The sequence below is a fragment of the Procambarus clarkii genome, chromosome 14 (genome assembly GCF_040958095.1).
Source record: "Procambarus clarkii isolate CNS0578487 chromosome 14, FALCON_Pclarkii_2.0, whole genome shotgun sequence".
Lineage (NCBI taxonomy): Eukaryota > Metazoa > Arthropoda > Malacostraca > Decapoda > Cambaridae > Procambarus > Procambarus clarkii.
This window is the reverse complement of record NC_091163.1, coordinates 39,179,480-39,199,625: the sequence shown is the minus strand read 5'-3', so window position 1 is coordinate 39,199,625 and position 20,146 is coordinate 39,179,480. Positions and strand designations below refer to the sequence as shown.

Below are 20,146 nucleotides of genomic sequence, written 5' to 3'. Positions count from 1 at the left end.
TGGACCTCTGATGTTTATACAGTGTTCTCTGATTGTGCCTATGGCACCTCTGCTCTTCACGGGTTCTATTCTGCATTTTCTTCCATATCGTTCACTCCTGTACGTTGTTATTTTTACTGTGCAGATTTGGGAAATGGCCCTCCAGTATTTTCCATGTACCTGAATCTGTATATATTATTTTATATCTCTCTCGTCTCCTTTCTAAGGAGTACATTTGGAGAGCTTTGAGATGATCCCAATAATTTAGGTGCTTTATCGTGTCAATGTATGCTTGTATATATTCCCTGTATTCCCTCTATTTCAGCAATCTCTCCTGCTCTGAAGGGGGAAGTGAGTACTGAGCAGTACTCAAGACGGAACAACACAAGTGACTTGAAGAGTACAACCATTGTGATGGGATCCCTGGATTTGAAGGTTTTCGTAATCCATCCTATCATTCTCCTGGCTGACGCAATATTTGCTTGGTTATGCTCCCTAAACGTTAGGTCGTCAGACATCATTATTCCCAGATCCTACACATGTTGCTTTCCTACTATGGGCAGATTGATTGTGTTTTGTACCCTGTATTATGTTTAAGGTTCTCATTTTTACCGTACCTGATGTTACAGGAGGGTGGGGGGGTGGGGGGTGGATGGACTTACAGACTCACCAGTGTTCGTCTGTACCTAAGATGATGACCTCAGTGACCACCGCCGCGGGTCTTTGCTCCCACACACCTGGGAGCCCCTCGGTAGAATCACGCGGGAACCGCTACTAGCGATTCCAGCCTTGTCTCATGGAAGAATGAAGAAAGACTCGCTACTAACCTTAAGACGTCGCCTCATGTGGCTACAACACTTCCTTGCCCGCCGTAACAGAGGGGTCACAGGTCACTTGCCACGCACCTGTGTCGCTCAACTACTCGTAAGGTCGCCAACTGGGTTTGTAACTCTGCATCCCAGCAGTGCAGTTCAGTGGTTAAACTCGGTGTCGCCAGACAATGATATATTACCACTATTACAGTGTTGAATCAGTATTGCCAGCCTTGGGTTCGTTTCCATAAACATCAGTGTTAATCAAATACTGACAGTCATTAGGATATTTTCCATATAAAATAATACTGATCATATTGTGGTGCAATAGTATCACTTAATACTGTTCAAAGAGAGATGGAGGGCGCACATAAACATGTCAGTAAAATAGTACAAAGTTTACTATGTGAAAACTACATTAATCATATAAGGAATAACACATTAGGTGAGTACATGAGAAAATATATGAAATAGATCTGGAGAACGTTGGCAGCTCTCCTCTCGCCGCCGCTGGCAATTCGGACAGCTGGGCAGATGAGGGACTCGCGGCACTCTCGACGCAGGGTGCAGCCGCACCTCCACAGATCTCCAGTATCGGCTCTTGATACTGGTAATGGCTCAAAAAGGCCACCACTTACGGGCTATTCATGCCCGTGCCACCTTTTGGGTGGCTTAATCTTTATCAATCATCAAACCTCTGGAGGAGGGGATGGGAGGGCGGCTTCGTCGTCGTCGTCCACCAACTGACACGTTCGTTCTCACGCTGTCCTCTCCAGATAGTAGAAATGCTGGCTGACCTACAGCTTAATCTAATGCTAACATAATAAGAATTACACTGTAATATATATATGATGGGCCTACCTAGCCTAGTCATCAAGAGGCAATGGGAGGAAAATATGATCTACCTTAATCACTCTTGTCCCCGACGCCCGTCCTCCGATGGTAGAAGGTACACAGTTCCCAGGTCCTCAGTATTCCTGTTGCATGTCACAGGTCCTCAGGTGTCTTGGAGAAATCGCGTCTTCGCTGTACCTATCCTCTGGGTTCAGGTTTTCCAAGCTGGTCCAGCCAGTGGTCACTGAGCATGTCACCGTACACACTCGCTCCTCCAACGAGATGTTTTCTCTTGACTCCGGATGCAGTGTCTTCCCTCCAAAACCTCAGTAGATATGACCCAGTAACTTCAGCACTGCACTTCGTACCAGAGCAGACTTGCCCTCCCAGAGTCGCCGCTCACCTTCCGTCGCTGACTCAATAGTCACTAGTTCTTGGCACCTCTTTGCCCACTGAACTTGGCTTCTTAGTGCTCCCCAGGAGCACACTGTCTTCTGCGACACTGGTAGACTGTGATGGCTGCTCAAATCCACTGAGCAAGGCTTCCAGAACTCCAATCTCTGGAGCTCCCTGACGCACTTCCGCTCACGTCGAAGGTCTGTGTAGCTCTGCTGCAGCGCCACCACCGGCGCTGGGCCCAGGCCTCCCTGTACAAGGGGGTGTAACCCCCCTCACCTGCAAAACTTATAAATGATAATTTCTCCATAACTATGTGATCTATCCAGTAGCCTCATACATCAAATGATTCCCTGCATCTCAGGGAACCTGGAAGGAAAGTGGACATGACGCTTAACACTGGCATTGGGGAGAAATAGGAGAGGACGCCGTAACACTGAGTACCTGGAATTTAGCACTGTTAAATATCGTGATATTTTCTGCTGCCCAGTCGAAAACTTTATTAATATCTGCAAAGGAACAGGTCTCAGACTTCATACGCTTCACCCCGTCACTTGTTTTATTCCTTGTGTGTGATTTTTATTACATAGAACAATTTTCCATTGAATGTAAGTTCCCTGTTTATTTTTTTCCCAGTCAATCATTTTATTATTTAAACTGAATTTACAGAATAACCTCCTCTTGTTTGATCATTGTTTTAGGTCTATTATGAGTATTGATGTTAGTTTGCACTTCAGTGAGCTTGTGATCCGAGTATGTGGTATCTTGAGATCATAATGTCATTGAATATGTTTTCATTGTTTGTGAAGACCACATCTAGATAATGTTCGTTCCTAGTTAGCTCTGTTATCTGCTGGTTGAGAGGAAATTTGTCACAGAATCTAAGTAGTTCTTTAATCTGTGGTTGGTTATGTCCAGATATAATAGATATTTCCAGATATAATACTATTGTCTGCTATTCTCCATCTTAGACTAGGTAGGTTGAAGTCACCTAGGAAGATAATATCAGGTATTGGGTTTGCCAAATTATTGAGGCTATTCTCTATTTTGTTTATCTGTTCTGTGAATTCCTCAGCCGTTGCATCTGGCGGTTTGTATGTTAGAATAAGTTTATTAGTTTGCATTTAAACATTTAAGTATTTGCTTAAGAATTATCAGAAACCCCAGGCCCCAGTACTTTCCTGGCTATGCGCTGGGAAACCCTGGTCTAGACTTCATATAGATTATGCTGGACCTATGGATAATAAATATTGCCTGGTGATCGTGGATTCATACACGGATTTACGGATTTTCATGTGTAAGTAATTCCACGATATCAGCTGTAACATGTGAATTGCCCAGGAAAACATTTTGTGATTTTGGATTGTCAGACATGGTGGTGTCAGATAATGCCCCTTATTTGGTTTCTGGAGAAATGGATTATTTTTTGAAAAGAATGGTATTAAACATATAATACTTGCCCCTATAATCTTTCTTCAAATGGTCTGGCTGAGAGAGTGGTGCGATCCTTAAAAGAAGGGTTACAGCGGTTTACGGAGGGGACTAATACAAGGCTTTGTAGATTTTTGTATAATCAAAGAAAAACTGTTAGTCTACCACAAGGAAATCTCCCTCTGAATTACTGTTTAACAGGCACTTCAAAGAGAACATGGAAGCAGTAAAGACAGATCCAGATAAAGAAAAATTTGTTACTATCTTGGCCAATCAGTTGCCTCAGGGAAAGGAAGCTTTGTTTAAAGAGGGAGAAGCAGGATATGCAAGGAATTTTGGAATGGGTAAGCCTTGGGTAGAAGGGAAAATTACTGAAGTCCTGGGCCGCAGGAATTTCACCGTGCAAGTGCAGAGTTTTGGGAATATTAATTGGAAAAGACATGCAGCTCAACTCATGCCAAAGTTCACAGGGAATTTTGAAGTCTCCTCAGGCGAAAGGGGTGGGGGGGAAGGAAGGGGATTGTCAGGGGGGAAAGCGTCAAGTCATTACGACTATATAGCACTGGGAACGGGTCAGAATAAGGATTTGAGATAGGTTGCAGGGAAGGAATATTGCCCAACCACTTGGACGGTCTGGAATTGAACGCCGACCTACATAGAGCGAGACCGTCGCTCTACCGTCCAGCCCAAGTAGTTGGAGATGGGGCAACTTTGCCCCATCTCCAACTACTTGGGCTGGACGGTAGAGCGACGGTCTCGCTTTATGTAGGTCGGCGTTCAATTCCAGATACCTAACTTAATAATGAAGGGGTAGCAGCACCTGCAGTAGTCAGGGAGGCAGGATAGGGGTCAACAGAGGGGAATGTGGATACTGTACAGCTAACCCTATGAACTCTGCAGTTAGTAATTCAGAAGAAGGTTCCCTAGAAGTAACAGGCCTAGAGCCCCACTTGAGAAAATTAGGAAGTCATACAACTGCCTGATAGACTTAACCTGAAGGGATAGAGTTTAATTTAAAGGGGAGGAATATTAGGATTAAAATATGTTATAGGATTAAGGTCACTTAAGATTAGGTTCGTAATGTTAAGATCCGATGCTCATTTGTGTATAAGGTATATAATGTTTATATTCACGAAGACCAAACCACACACAAGATGAAGAGATGACAACGTTTTGATCTGTCCTGGACTATTATCAAGTATATTGTGATGGGTGTGAGGTTGTTTTAGATTCAGCTACTGGGAACAAAGAGAGTTCCAAGCCGCACCGACTATGGTGAGCTCGTCGTACTCACCTGACACAAGAGATGTGCGTCCAGGAGCGAGGTGGTTGTTGTTTAAGATTCAGCTACTGGGAACAAAAATTTCGAAGTAGCACGGGCTATGGTGAGCCAGTAAGCTCATCATAGGGAGCGAGGGAGGTATGGGCATTAAGGTAAGAGTGAGGTGAAGAGCAGGTAAGAGGAGAAGGTAATTCCCAGAAGAAGGTAAGAGTAAGACAAAAGGTATGAAAAGGAAGAAAGGTACGAATGGGATGGGTGTAATAATGGGGTGAAGAAAGCATGGGATAGGTAAGAATAAGAGGAGAAAAAAAGGAGGGGTAGTCTTGCGAGGTCACGTTTGTTAGGAAGGTTAGTGCATTTGAGTATGTACTGTGATAGGGAAGAGTCAACAGCAACAAAGCCAGGACTAAGGTTCATGGCTTTGTTGCCTTTGACTCAACATCAGGATGCAAGAATATGAGGGCAAGCACAGGTCTCCATACACACAGCCAACATGTCGGAACTTATTTTGTTTGTGCACTGTTAGAGCAGGCAGGAGAGGGCGCCACCTGCCTCCCACCCTCGGCCGGCACACACAAGCCCTCACTTTGTCACGGCGCCATCCTCCGAAGGGAATCCTCCGAAGGGAAATGGGGAAAGTTAAATGAACAAATTAGTGTTTCACATTTTTTAAAATATTTTCTATGCACACAAAATCATTGTTAAAATATTATTTATGTGTAAATATGCTGATAAGAGGGCTGGGACCACTTCACTTTTTCTTTTTGTAGATTGTGTTAATTTTCAATCACATTATTGTGACAGTCCCTGCACATATACTATATCATTTTCTATAAGAAAAATTCAAAACAAATTGTAATAAATAGCTAAAAAAAAGTTTTTGTTTGACAAAATATCTGATTTTATGTAAATCCGAAGCGATAGAATTCGGGTCTTTGAGGAAACACTGCAAATATCTTCAGTACATCTTACCAATTGGATGCAATAAAACTAAAAATTACCTTCATTCAATTACATTAATCAAAGGTTAAACCCTTCAAAACTGTGAAGACATAGCACCATCCAAAAAGGTATACCTGTAACCTAGTATCAAGCAGTCATTCAGGTTCTGTACTTGTTATGTTAAGGACTGCAAAGATTAGGTCTCTGGTCCCACAGACACACACTAATCAACCAGCACTCTCGCCCAACATCTCATTATTTTACAGAATTGACCAAACCGTTAAAAATGTGAAGCATTAGTAAAAATCAAAGGACCGGAATATTGACGTCTATTTTGCATCGGCATTAATAGGTCAGAGGTTGCTTGGGTTTGTATCTTTCTAGTTAACATATCTAGTATCTTTCTTTTTAACAGAACGAAAGATACAGTTCTACTTAGGTTAGTCGCATTTTTTACGGTGTGGTAAATTAAGAGAATGGGCTGTACTAATACCCTGATGTTCCAGCAACTGGAGAAGGCATTAGTTTACACATATCAAAGTTCCTCACACTAGGGTTTACATAAGACAGGTTGCACTGTTGGCTTAGTATGCAAAAAAAAAAAAATACAAATAAACAAAAGCTGCATTTGTTAATATAGCCTAAGCACAACTAAAGTAAAAAATGCTAATGATAAAAATGACAATAAACGATAATTTGTGTTGCCAACAACGCACCGCTGCCAGCTGGGAGTACATCACCACCACATCTCAAACACACAAAGAAAATCAACATCTAGAATTATTATATTAACGTAGTATCCCAAGGGACAAAACGCGAGTTTGTAACATTTAATCGACGTTTTTATCATCGATTCATTGTTATTTGGCCAGAGGGTTCGTGGATGTTTATACGTCCTTCCACGACTGTCAAAACCAAACTTTAATATATAAATAAATTACATAAATTTGAAAAGACAGCCTAAAGGATTTTAACAGTGACAGGACACAAGAAATTAAAGGGGAATACAGTACTAATTTTTCATAATTATTCACTATGAATAAAGACATTACTATTTATCAATGTATTACTGTGCAAAAAACTTACACACTTGGCATATATATATACACTATAAAATTAAAAAGTTTTTATAATTATAAAAAATTTGACTAATCTGTGCATGAGTTTCACCAATGCTACAGTAATGATAATTTAAAAATATTTTTACAAACTTTATTTTCAGTTATATATTCAATACTTATTCTAATGCACAATATTTCATAATTGTTCATGTTTTGTGGCAGTAAATGTCGTTGTTTAGTTTTCACATTAATCTGTTATGTTCAAAATGTAACCCTTGCACTCCTGATCACTATATACGAATCATCCTTATGGATTTCTATACTTTCTCCACGTGCACCTGGATGTAGGACTTGAAAATAACTTAAACATTTAAGGGTTAAAGCAGAGAAAATAATGAGCCAGCATCGTGATTTGGCTTTCATCTTATAACAAGTAAAGGCACAGAGAAGCTCAATCATAGCTCTCTTCAGTCTTATAGCCTCTTCTCCCGCTTGATAGGCATGGAGAGGTCTGTCGGAGCAGCTTGACTGCTGCTGCTGCTGCTGCTGCTGATGCTGGCTGCTGATACTGCAGCAGCCACAGCAGACTGCTGCAAGGCCGCTGAGGTTAAGGCCATCGGGAGAGTGACAAGAGGGGAGGAGCCACTCCCGTCTGCGAAGAGAATGGAATGTAATATACTGTACTTTATTTACACATTATAATACAAAATTGGATATTAAATATCTACATAATCTAAATAGACCCCCTAGTCAGCTTATAATACAATGTATATTTACCATACTCGGCTGGTATAGTAAGCCTTGCTCACGTGTACAAAAATGGGGCGCATCCGATCCCTTGATCGTCGTCGCCCCTAAATCAACACAACTTGTAAAAACAATACTTTTCGATAATTTTAATATAAGGTTTTTAAGCTATATAAATCCGTTTATGAAGATAGATAATATATAGTAGGTACAGAATCGTAACACTATCAATTAAATTTATATATTTTATATATATATTATATATTAATCTGTGGACATTAAGTTCTCGGTAGCTAAATCTAAAATAACAACTACAACGTAATTTCTTATCACTTGAGAATGAAACAATGTAGGTTCGAAACGTTGTGCAATTGTATAATAAGTGTTATACATTCTATAGTTATTTACCTTATTCTTCACCTCGAAAAACGAACATGACTTTTGGAGAACTCTTCTTCCAACTAAACCCTGATGCAAGAACACTAGTTAGAGGGATAGAAGCCCTAAACCAGAAGATAGTTAATACAGAATATGCTGTCATATTCTATGAGACATGTATAAAAGAAAACCCGCTGTTATATTGTGTGTGTGTGAACAAGCTTGAATGGTCCCCAAGCATATATGCAAATGAAAACTCCACACCCCAGAAGTGACTCGAACCCGGACCTCCAGGAGCACATTGCAACTGGTGTCACAGTGCCTTAATCCACTCGACCATCAGTGACCGCATTGTGCGGTCACGCACAAAATTATTATCGAGAATGGGGGAATCCGTGACGTCGTCAGACCATATATATTTAAGCATCACGTATCTTTAAGCTACCAGTTTAGGCATTAGAATTAATAGAAAAGAGTTTTCTATGCTTTAACTTGATGAAATAAACCATACAATTAAAGGCTTCATTCTATTGTCAATAAGTCAGAAATAGAACCATAATGTTGGGGACGCCGTGGAAGAGGTCCGGGCCACAGGGACTGAATGTAAACAGAAGCTTCGTGTGAGGTGTTAGCCACACACAACACTTCAAAGGTCGGCAATATAGATCACCCAACAGTGACATTACCACAGCGACTTCATCATCAATAAAGGGAAGGCAATATATCCGTACAGTATACTAAATGATTTTTAGAGTTCTTATATCATTGTGTAAATTTACTGATACGGTTATGTAGCCTGATCACCCCACCTCAAAGGTAAGCCTAGTTTAATAAATTAGCCAAACCACTTGGGCTGGACGGTAGAGCGACAGTCTCGCTTTATGCAGGTCGGCGTTCAATCCCCAACCGTCCACCAAGTGGTTGGGCACCATTCCTTTACCCCGTTCCATCCCAAATCCTTATCCTGACCCCTTCCCAGTGCTACACAGTCGCAATGGCTTGGCACTTTCTCCTGGTAATTCCCTTCCTTTCTTTGTTATATAACACATTTGTGGAAACAGTTTAATACTTTGTAGTAATTCCTCAGGTGTGGTTCAAGGGAGAGAAATCACAGAGAGCTGTTGACACCTACATGATCCTGTACAGACGCCACCCTTGCTCTAACAAGGACCAAAAGCTGTCATTAACCAAGAGCCAGGATGGACCACGCATGATACTACGGGCTCACCATAGCCCATGCTACTTGGAACTTTCTGTTCCAGGTAGCGCATCTTGAACTTGGCACACCAAAGTCTGATGATATACCATCTCTCACACAACCAAACAGCTGAGACCAATTTAACCACTTAACTAATCGACCTTTGCAGTAATACTAACACATTTAATTAACAGTACAGCATTATTCAGTAATTTATTATAATTATCATTTATTGATTAATAAGCTATGTATATAACCCCCCCTCCCCCCCCACTCTTATGAACAAGTAAACACCTCTCAGGATAAACTTGAAATACACTCCACTTTGAAGTAATACAATAATAATATAAAGTAAATTCAATATATCAAAAATTTAAATTTAAATAAATTAAAATTAAGTTCAATATAACAAATTAAAAACAATTAAATGCCTGCTGGGAAATACCCTATATAATTACACATAATTAAAGATGGGATAATTAGTATGGAGAATTTTTTATCTTCCACTCTTTCTCACCATTCTCTAATTCTCATGTGCTCCTCCTCAGTCCCTGGTGATAGGCAGCTAAGGGGTCAGGAGGCTGACCCCTTCACTACATAACCAGGAGGTATTTCATCTCCTCCTCATAATACATGCTGAGTGGCAGGTTTTGCTTACCATTAAATAAGATGTAGTTTGATAAAACAAGGCAACCTCATGTCAAACAGCTGTAATTGAAAATTCCTATAGAACACTGAATGGGATGTCTTGTTTGAAACCATAATGAACTTAGATAAGACGCACTTTGGGTGAGCAGATGTTCAACAAGTAGCCGACTGTTACAAGTCGCTAATTACAAGCTGTCAGTTTGTAATTGGAACAAGCTGCAAGCTTGCACTACCCTGCCATTTCCAGTATATATGTACCCCCCCCCCCCCTAGGCATGATAATACTCTGCCTACTCCCCCCCTCACCCCATGGGTATCTTGACCCGTATTTGATTCAATTCTATATGATTCAGTGTAACTTAGTTGTGACCAGAAGCAGGTCAGTGACCAGCCAGCTAGGATAGAGGGGGCGGGGTGTCTGGCGAGCGACAAGCTGTGGTCGAAGGTAATGTGTCATATTTCTGATGTTATTGTCTATGTATAAATTACTTACCATTGTCAGCAGTAGGGTAGGAGTAGCTTAGGAGTTCTTGGTGAATATCGTAATAATTTATTTAATGAAATCTTGTTAAATTCCATCTTTGTGTGTGTCTGGCTTCCCCCCATTGTCATCTCTGGTCATCAAGGACGGTCAACCTCCTAAATTCTCCAGCATTAAATTTTTTAAGATAACCATGGCTTATTGCTAATACCAAAATGATAGAACATTTTTGGTCTTAGTACTAATGATCAAATACCAGAAAGTCTTCACACGAGTCGTTTAAGTTTCTATCCCATCTTTAATTTATACATAACGGAATCTACATCAGGCTTAAATTCTCATAAAAAGGTCATGGTGGTTTCCTCCCTGGTGAGTGGGTTGTGTCCCCAGGTGGTCAATATTCTCCCTGGTGAGTGGGTTGTGTCCCGACGTGGTCAATATTCTCCTCCCAGGTGAGTGGGATGTGTACTCGTGAAAGGTTACAAAGGAACTGATCCCAATATTCGTTTATACTCCACAACACTATACACCACAACACTATACTCCAAGACAATATACTCCACGATACTATACTCAGGACACTATACTCTATACTTCTTGTTTGATGAACTGTTCACTTGAGACAGTTAAAATAAGCACACGTCAATATATAAGACAACAAAAAGTTTTAAGAATGTTTCACACACATTAGTGAAGCAACATTTACAATTTATATAAATTATTTTAGGGAATAATACGTAAATTTTATATTTAAACATGATATTAGTGTTTAGTGTAATACATAAGGAGTCAAAATGTGTTAAGAGAGCGATTTTTAGCAAAATTATGAAAACTAATTTTATCTGATCATAGAATAACTAAATGTATTTTGAATGTTTCATACAGCCATTAAATATCATTCTCATTTTATTAATGAATTTTACAAAAAAAGACCATAAATTTTATATTTAAACATGTAAAAGCTATTTGTAATACATTAGGAACAAAATAGTTTTAGAAAAACCATAAATATTAAAAGATATATGTTTGAAATTTTGGAGTAAAAGTTTCTCAAATTCTCTCCTGCACCATTCTGAAGACAAGTTATTCCTACACCTAAGGGAAAACTAAAATTAAAATTTTCAAAACGTTTTGTGTTTGCTGGGTAACAACTCATTGTGGGGAATAAAAGACTTATGATGTAAAATGAACAAACTTTTACACACAAAATGTTGGAGTGGTTGCTGATGTGCGCAAGTAGATAAGGGGAGAGAATGAGAGGAAAAAGAAGACTGAAGTTGGAGGCACGTTACTTTGATCATGGGCCACTTGTAATCCATGAGGGAGGTTGAGGAGGAGGGGCGTGGCTCGGTCGGTGTGGGGGGCGGCGTACACCACGCCCCCGCTGGCCGCATACATCACCGACCCCCCACTGCCCCCCATCACTACGCTACCACCTGAAACCATACACTAATATATACACTGTACAAACATCTATGGTTTTCAAAGTTCATCCAATTGCATGAAACAAACATTAAAACAATAAATATTTTATATAAATGATACGAGGACACACTAACATGCCTGTAGTTTAAATAGGGAGGATTAGAATGGGTAAAGGGTGAAGGTTACAGCTACTGAGGCCATAGTTACACTGTGGGAGTGTTCAACTCTGGCTCACCTGAGAACACTGTCGAGGTCTTGGTGGAGGTGGGCTGACAGGTGATGAGGGCGGTGGGCGGCCGACCTGTGGGCGGGTCCTCTCTTAGTCATTACACGCACAACTTATGCTACACTACAGTATAGGGCACTACACTACACTATACACTGCTACACTACAGTATAGGGCACTACACTATACACTGCTACACTACAGTATAGGGCACTACACTATACACTGCTACACTACAGTATAGGGCACTACACTATACACTGCTACACTACAGTATAGGGCACTACACTATACACTGCTACACTACAGTATAGAGCACTTCACTACACTATACACTGCTACACTACAGTATAGGGCACTACACTATACTATACACTGCTACACTACAGTATAGGGCACCACTACACTACAGTATAGGGCACCACTACACTACAGTATAGGGCACCACTACACTACAGTATAGGGCACTACACTACAGTATAGGGCACTACACTACAGTATAGGGCACTACACTACAGTATAGGGCACTACACTACAGTATAGGGCACTACACTACAGTATAGGGCACTACACTACAGTATAGGGCACTACACTACAGGGCACTACACTACAGTATAGGGCACCACACTACAGTATAGGGCACCACTACACTACAGTATAGGGCACCACTACACTACAGTATAGGGCACTACACTATAGTATAGGGCACCACACTACAGTATAGGGTACCACTACACTACAGTATAGGGCACCACTACACTACAGTATAGGGCACTACACTACAGTATAGGGCACCACACTACAGTATAGGGCACCACACTACAGTATAGGGCACCACTACACTACAGTATAGGGCACCACTACACTACAGTATAGGGCACTACACTATAGTATAGGGCACCACACTACAGTATAGGGTACCACTACACTACAGTATAGGGCACCACTACACTACAGTATAGGGCACTACACTACAGTATAGGGCACCACTACACTACAGTATAGGGCACCACTACACTACAGTATAGGGCACTACACTACTCTACAGTATAGGGCACCACTACACTACAGTATAGGGCACCACTACACTACAGTATAGGGCACTACACTACAGTATAGGGCACCACTACAGTATAGGGCACCACTACACTACAGTATAGGGCACCACTACACTACAGTATAGGGCACCACTACACTACAGTATAGGGCACTACACTACAGTATAGGGCACCACACTACAGTATAGGGTACCACTACACTACAGTATAGGGCACCACTACACTACAGTATAGGGCACTACACTACAGTATAGGGCACCACTACACTACAGTATAGGGCACCACTACACTACAGTATAGGGCACTACACTACTCTACAGTATAGGGCACCACTACACTACAGTATAGGGCACCACTACACTACAGTATAGGGCACTACACTACAGTATAGGGCACCACTACACTACAGTATAGGGCACCACTACACTACAGTATAGGGCACCACTACACTACAGTATAGGGCACCACTACACTACAGTATAGGGCACCACTACACTACAGTATAGGGCACCACTACACTACAGTATAGGGCACCACTACACTACAGTATAGGGCACCACTACACTACAGTATAGGGCACTACACTACTCTACAGTATAGGGCACCACTACACTACAGTATAGGGCACCACTACACTACAGTATAGGGCACTACACTACAGTATAGGGCACCACTACACTACAGTATAGGGCACCACTACACTACAGTATAGGGCACTACACTACAGTATAGGGCACCACTACACTACAGTATAGGGCACCACTACACTACAGTATAGGGCACTACACTACAGTATAGGGCACCACTACACTACAGTATAGGGCACCACTACACTACAGTATAGGGTACCACTACACTACAGTATAGGGCACTACACTACTCTACAGTATAGGGCACTACACTACAGTATAGGGTACCACTACACTACAGTATAGGGCACCACTACACTACAGTATAGGGTACCACTACACTACAGTATAGGGCACCACTACACTACAGTATAGGGCACCACTACACTACAGTATAGGGCACCACTACACTACAGTATAGGGCACCACTACACTACAGTATAGGGTACCACTACACTACAGTATAGGGCACTACACTACTCTACAGTATAGGGCACTACACTACAGTATAGGGTACCACTACACTACAGTATAGGGCACCACTACACTACAGTATAGGGTACCACTACACTACAGTATAGGGCACCACTACACTACAGTATAGGGCACTACACTACAGTATAGGGCACTACACTACAGTATAGGGCACCACTACACTACAGTATAGGGCACCACTACAGTATAGGGCACTACACTACAGTATAGGGTACCACTACACTACAGTATAGGGCACTACACTACACTACAGTATAGGGCACCACTACACTACAGTATAGGGCACCACTACAGTATAGGGCACTACACTACAGTATAGGGTACCACTACACTACAGTATAGGGCACTACACTACACTACAGTATAGGGCACTACACTACACTACAGTATAGGGCACTACACTACAGTATAGGGTACCACTACACTACAGTATAGGGCACTACACTACAGTATAGGGCACCACTACACTACAGTATAGGGCACCACTACACTACAGTATAGGGCACCACTACACTACAGTATAGGCTCCTTCCCTTTCCAGCCCGTTGTTGTCATGCGGCTGCCAGAGTGTGATGCTCCATGGGACAGTCCTCTGTCCTTTTGGAGCCTTATATTCCTGCTGCTGTCTTCACTAATTGTGCTGGATGCCTTTTCCTCTTCCTTATGTTTCATTTTCCTCCCTCTCCCCCTTCTCCTCCTTTCCGATTGTTATTTTCCGCCGACTTTTTGCCATTCTTAATTATTCTTCCAAGTGTCTTCTTCTGTTTTGACGCCGGGAGTTAAATGATGTATCATCATTTTGAAGCACACTCTCTGTGGTACCCAACGTTGTCGAGCAAGGGAAAGCTTTTATTGTCAATCTTTGCCTTCGTTGCTGAGGCCAATCTCCCACCCCAGTTAAATGCCAGCATTGGGGCAATTATTCTCCCGCACCATGTTGCGACTGGTGAGAGAACTGAAAGACTGCCACGAGGATATTAAACATATCCTTGAGGCCCAAAGCCATTCTATCGTCCAGATTGATACATTCACTCGACCCCCCCTCGTAGTCGTCGCTGTTAGCCTCATCGCGTAGTGAAGATCACTTTTGATAGTGGGTCGCTTCTGTCTTCCGTAATTCTTGCTGGTGCCAGATGCTCCGTCCAGGAGTACGTCCCTTCTCCTCGCCTCTGCAACAGGTGCTAGAGATTTGGGGCATGTTCCCATCAAATGCACAAGTGAGATATCTCTATGCCCCTTGTGTAGGGACTCGGGTCATTCTAAGACAGAGTGCTCTTCTTCCCAAGCTCATTGCAACAATTGCGGTGACGCCCACCCTACCTTCTTCCACACATGTATGCACTAGAAATTTGAGGAAGACATTCTCAATTTGAAACATCACTTTCATTTATCTTTTTCTGAGGCGAGACGCCAAGTATGCCATCTTCCCTCTTTCTTTGGCATGTCTTATGCTCATGTGTTGCGTTCCACTTCTCGTCCTCTCCCACTTTCTCAGTTTCGCAATCGTTTCCAGGCCTTGGTCCCGGACACCGACACCACCACCTCTCACCTGCTCCTTTGCGTTCTGAGCCAGAGGGTCTTGCTCCTGGTTCTCCGTCTGGTGTTTCCTTCCTTCCCAGTCTGTCCTGTCTCCTGTGTCCTCTTTCCCTTCTCCTCACGATCCTTCTTCTCAACCTTCCCCTCTGTCTTTTGGTCTTCCACACCACCTGTCCATCCAGGCTGTTGTCCATCCTCCTCCCAGCCATCTTCATGTTGACTGCTCCCGTTCTCCTGTTGAGACTGTCGCCCAGTACATTGCTGCTGGTACACCTGTCTCTTTACATCACAACTGTAAGCCTGGCTCCTCTCCTTCCTCCCTGACAGGTAAGAAGGTATTGCTCTCTTCCTCACTTTCCAACTCAAACTCTATCCCAGCATCCCCTCCCATTTCAGTGGCCGAGCCCCCTGTCCCAGTCATGGACGTTCCCTTGGTCCTCGATTCTCTCTCGGATGCTGCCCTTGTTGAGGTGCGCTCCCCCTCGTTTCTCTCCCCCTTCCCCCGATTCCCTAGACCGCCCCACTTCGGACTCTGTCAGTCCACCTCGTTCATCCTACTGCTCATGTGACTCCATCATCCTCACTAGATTTACCTATTTATTTGCCTTATTTATTTATTATTAATTTATTTATTTACCATAACCCCAATTTCACTGATCCTGATCTTACTTAGTATATTGTGTTCTTCTTTGCTCTTGTTTCCCTTGTTCTCTGTTTCTGTTCTCTCTATTCTTGACAATGTCAATTCTTCAATGGAATATTCGTGGGTTTTGTGCCAACTTCCATGAACTCCATCTACTGATAAAGCAGTTTTCACCACTTTGTGTCTGTCTCCAGGAGCCGATGCTTGACGCTCGTCCTGGTCACTTCCGTAGTTATTTCTTTCTCTCCATCCCTCCAGCTTTTGCTGGGGCCCATAACTCTACTGCTCTTTTGATTTATACTGATATTCCCTTCGTCCCCCTACTTTTTCAGTCGCCTGTCCAATGTTCTGAAGTCCTTATCTTTGTGAGTAAATGGTATACAGTCCTGTTCCATTTATCTTTCCCCCAAATGTCCCACTTTCTTTTCCTGATTTTAAACACTTGTTGGACTCATTACCAGAGCCTGTGCTCCTTTTGGGTGATTATAACTGTCGGCATACCCTCTGTGGCGATGTTCTGACAAACTCCCGGGGCCGCCTTCAACCATTTGTCCAATCTTCTTCTGAATTCTGGTGAACTCACTCATATTGACTCCCACACTCAGCAGTGTGTGTAAGGGAGTAGAGCAAGGGGAAGTCCCAGAGATAGGTGAGGGAAGATCTAACCAAACACCACTAAATGAGTTTGTGATTACCAGTGGGAGGTGAGGAAGCATCTGCTAGAGTTGGAAGTGACAAAGGCTATAGGCCCGGATGGAATCTCACCTTGGATACTGAAGGAAGGAGCAGAAGCTCTGTATCAGCCACTCGCCATGGTGTATAAGAAATTACTGGTAACAGGTGAACTGCCAAAAACTTGGAAGACGGCGAATGTAGTCCTAATATTCAAGGGTGATAGACAGGAGGCACTGAACTACAGGCCAGTGTCCCTAACTTGCATACCATACAAAGTGATGGAGAAGATTGTGCTAAAAAAAACTAGTGGAACATCTGGAGCGGAAGAACTTTGTATCAAAACATCAGCATGGGTTCAGGGATGGCAGATCATGCCTCACAGGATTGATTGAATTCTATGACCAGGTAACAAACATTAGGCAAGAAAGAGAGGGGTGGGCAGACTGCATATTTTAGGATTGCCAGAAAGCCTTTGAGACAGTACCACATAAGAGACTGGTGCATAAACTGGAGATGCAGGCAGGAGTTAAAGGGAAGGTACTCCACTGAATAAGGGAGTACCTAAGCAACAGAAGACAGCGAGTCACCGTGATGGGTGAGGTCTCGGAGTGGCGAGATGTCACCAGTGGAGTCCCTCAGGGGTCAGTCCTTGGATCTATACTGTTTCTGATATATGTAAATGATCTCCCAGAGGTGAATAGACTCATTCCTCTCAATGTTTACGGACGATGCAAAAATTATGAGGAGGATTAAAACGAAGGAAAATAGTATGAGGCTACAAGATGACCTAAACAAACTGAATGAATGGTCCAACAAATTGCTATTAAAGTTCAACCCGAGTAAATGTAAGGTAATGAAACTAGGGGAGGAAATAGGAGACCAGACACTGGATACAGAATGGGAGATGAAGTCCTTCATGAGACGAACAGAGAGAAAGACCTAGGGGTTGATATCACACCATACCTGTCTCCTGAAGCCCACATCAAAAGAATAACATCGGTGGCGTATGCGAGGCTGGCTAACATCAGAACTGCCTTCAGAAACTTGTGTAAGGAATCTTTCAGAACCTTGTATACCATGTATGTAAGGCCAATCCTGGAGTATGCGGCCCCAGCATAGAGCCTTGTCAAGCACAAGACGAAACTGGAAAAAGTTCAGAGATATGGCACTAGGCTATTCCCAGAACTAACAGGCATGAGTTACGAGGAAAGGCTGAGGGAACTGCACCTCACGTCGCTGGAAGACAGAAGAGCTCGGGAAGACATGATCACCACATACAAGATTCTCAGGGGAATTGACAGGGTAGACAAGGATGGATTATTTAACACTGGTGGCACACGAACAAGGGGACACAAGTGGAAACTGAGTACCCACATGAGCCACAGGGACGTTAGAAAGAACTTTTTCAGTGTGGGAGTAGTTAAGAGGTGGAATGCATTAGGCAGTGATGTGGTGGAGGCTGTCTCCATACACAGTTTATAATGTAGATATGATAGAGCCCAGTAGGCTCAGGAACCTGTACACCAGTTGATTGACAGTTGAGAGGCGGGACCAAAGAGCCAGAGCTCAACCCCCGCAAGCACAACTAGGTGAGTACACTCATACCCTCTCCTGTCTTGATCTTTCTCTCTGCTGGTCTTCTTTTTACTCGGATTTCACGTGGTGGTGTGTATGGAGATGACCTCCATTAACAGTGACCATTTCCCCATCCTTGTCACCTTTCATCTTTTCACCCTCCCTTCTCCTTCCCTAGGTGGCAGTTTGCCAAAGCTGACTGGATTCTATTCGCCCTACTTGCTACTATTTCTGACCTCTCCGCTGTGCCTCTCCCTCGGCCCTCCTCCTTTTTCATGACGCCAACTTAGACAATGCCCTCCGCTCTATTCCTCGCTCTTTCTCCCGGAGCACTCGGAAGTGCCTTTCCTGAAGGAATGCAGACGGTGTTCAGGCTGTCTGCTGTGAGTGTGCAGGCTGGAAGAAACACTAATACCAACAACAGGATGCTTCTTTTCTTTTTTTTCCGAAGGTGAGTGTGGTGGCCCGTAGGGCTAAATGAGAGAGTTGGAAATCTTTTGTCTCCACAATTACGACCGACACTCCTCTGCCCCAGATCTGGAAGAGAATCCGTAAGATAACGGGCAAGTTTGTTCCACATGTCTCACCAGTCATTCAACTCCATGATTCTATTGTGGCAGATCCAGTGTTGTTCACAACCAAACTGGGTTCCCACTTTTCGACTGTTAGCTCCAGTTCTCATCTTCCTCCATCTTTCCTTATTTGTAAGCCTCTTCTTGAATCCTGCCCCTTAGATTTTTACACACATCTCCAGCTTTCCTATAACGATCCCTTCTCTCTCTGAATTCCAGTCTGTCCTGACCCTCTTCTACAGCAGCGAGCTCCAATGAAATTCATTATGAGATGCATCGGCATCTTCTTCCATGCACATTTCAGCATTTACTGAATCTGTATAACCGTATCTGGGAATCGTCGTCAGTCCCTGAGGACTGGCTTGAGGTGGTTGTTCTTCCAATTCAGGAACCAGGGGTCTCTAGGGACATCATCTAAGGATTTCCGCCCCATTACCCTCACGAGTTGCGTCTGCAAACTCTATGAACGTATGGTCAATGTCCGTCTAATGTGGTTCTTAGAACACTATCACCACCTCTCCCCTTCTCAATTTGGTTTTCACAAGTGCCACAGCATGACTGATGTTTTGGTGAACTTGGAGGTCTATATTCGTACTGCCTTTGCTGCGAAGACCTCCGTTGTTGGTTTTTTTTTACCTAGAAAAGGCATACCTGGAAAAGGCCTGGAAATACCATGTTTTATCCCAACTCCGTTCTTTTGGACTTCATGGTAATCTCCCTCTCTACTTCCAAAGCTTCCTCTCAAGTCTTTCCTTTAGAGTGAGGCTTGGTGCCGCTCTCTCTGTCTCCTTTCGGCAATATGAAGGTATACCTCAAGGTAGTGTTCTGAGCACTACTCTTTTTTCTGGTTGCCCTCAATGTTCCTCTTTCCTCCCTTCCCTTTGGCATGTTCTCAGCTCTCTATGTTGACGATCTTAATCTTTGTTGTCGCAGTGATGGCTCACCTTTCCTCCAACGGCGGCTTCAACTTGCGACTGATGCCGTGTCGTCCTAGGCCTCCAATCATGGCATTTAGTTCTCTACAACTAAAACTTGTGCTATGACTTTTTTTGGAAGCAGGTCATTCTTCATCCCCCTTTGTCGCTTTATGGTAATCCCCTTTTGTACACAGATTCTGCTAAGC

At 43.0% G+C, this 20,146-nt stretch overlaps 1 protein-coding gene across 4 annotated transcripts in view; it reads right to left on the bottom strand.

Moving 5' to 3' along the window:
• Positions 1–1,173: 1,173 nt before the first annotated feature.
• Positions 1,174–20,146, bottom strand: part of LOC123770712 (serum response factor) — a 310,097-nt gene continuing 291,124 nt past the window's right edge. Inside the window, exons 4-6 of one of the 4 annotated variants that reach the window (XM_045762838.2) lie at positions 11,850–11,915; positions 11,482–11,625; positions 1,174–2,300 (exon numbers count right to left, since the gene is read on the bottom strand). In XM_045762838.2, coding sequence (XP_045618794.1) covers positions 2,149–2,300; positions 11,482–11,625; positions 11,850–11,915 — 362 coding nt within the window. In that variant the 3' untranslated portion in view covers positions 1,174–2,148. Of the gene's footprint in view, positions 2,301–5,731; positions 7,390–10,201; positions 11,626–11,849; positions 11,916–20,146 lie in introns of those variants that run through there. The other 3 variants (XM_045762828.2, XR_011228475.1, XM_045762846.2) reach the window with 3 other exon arrangements.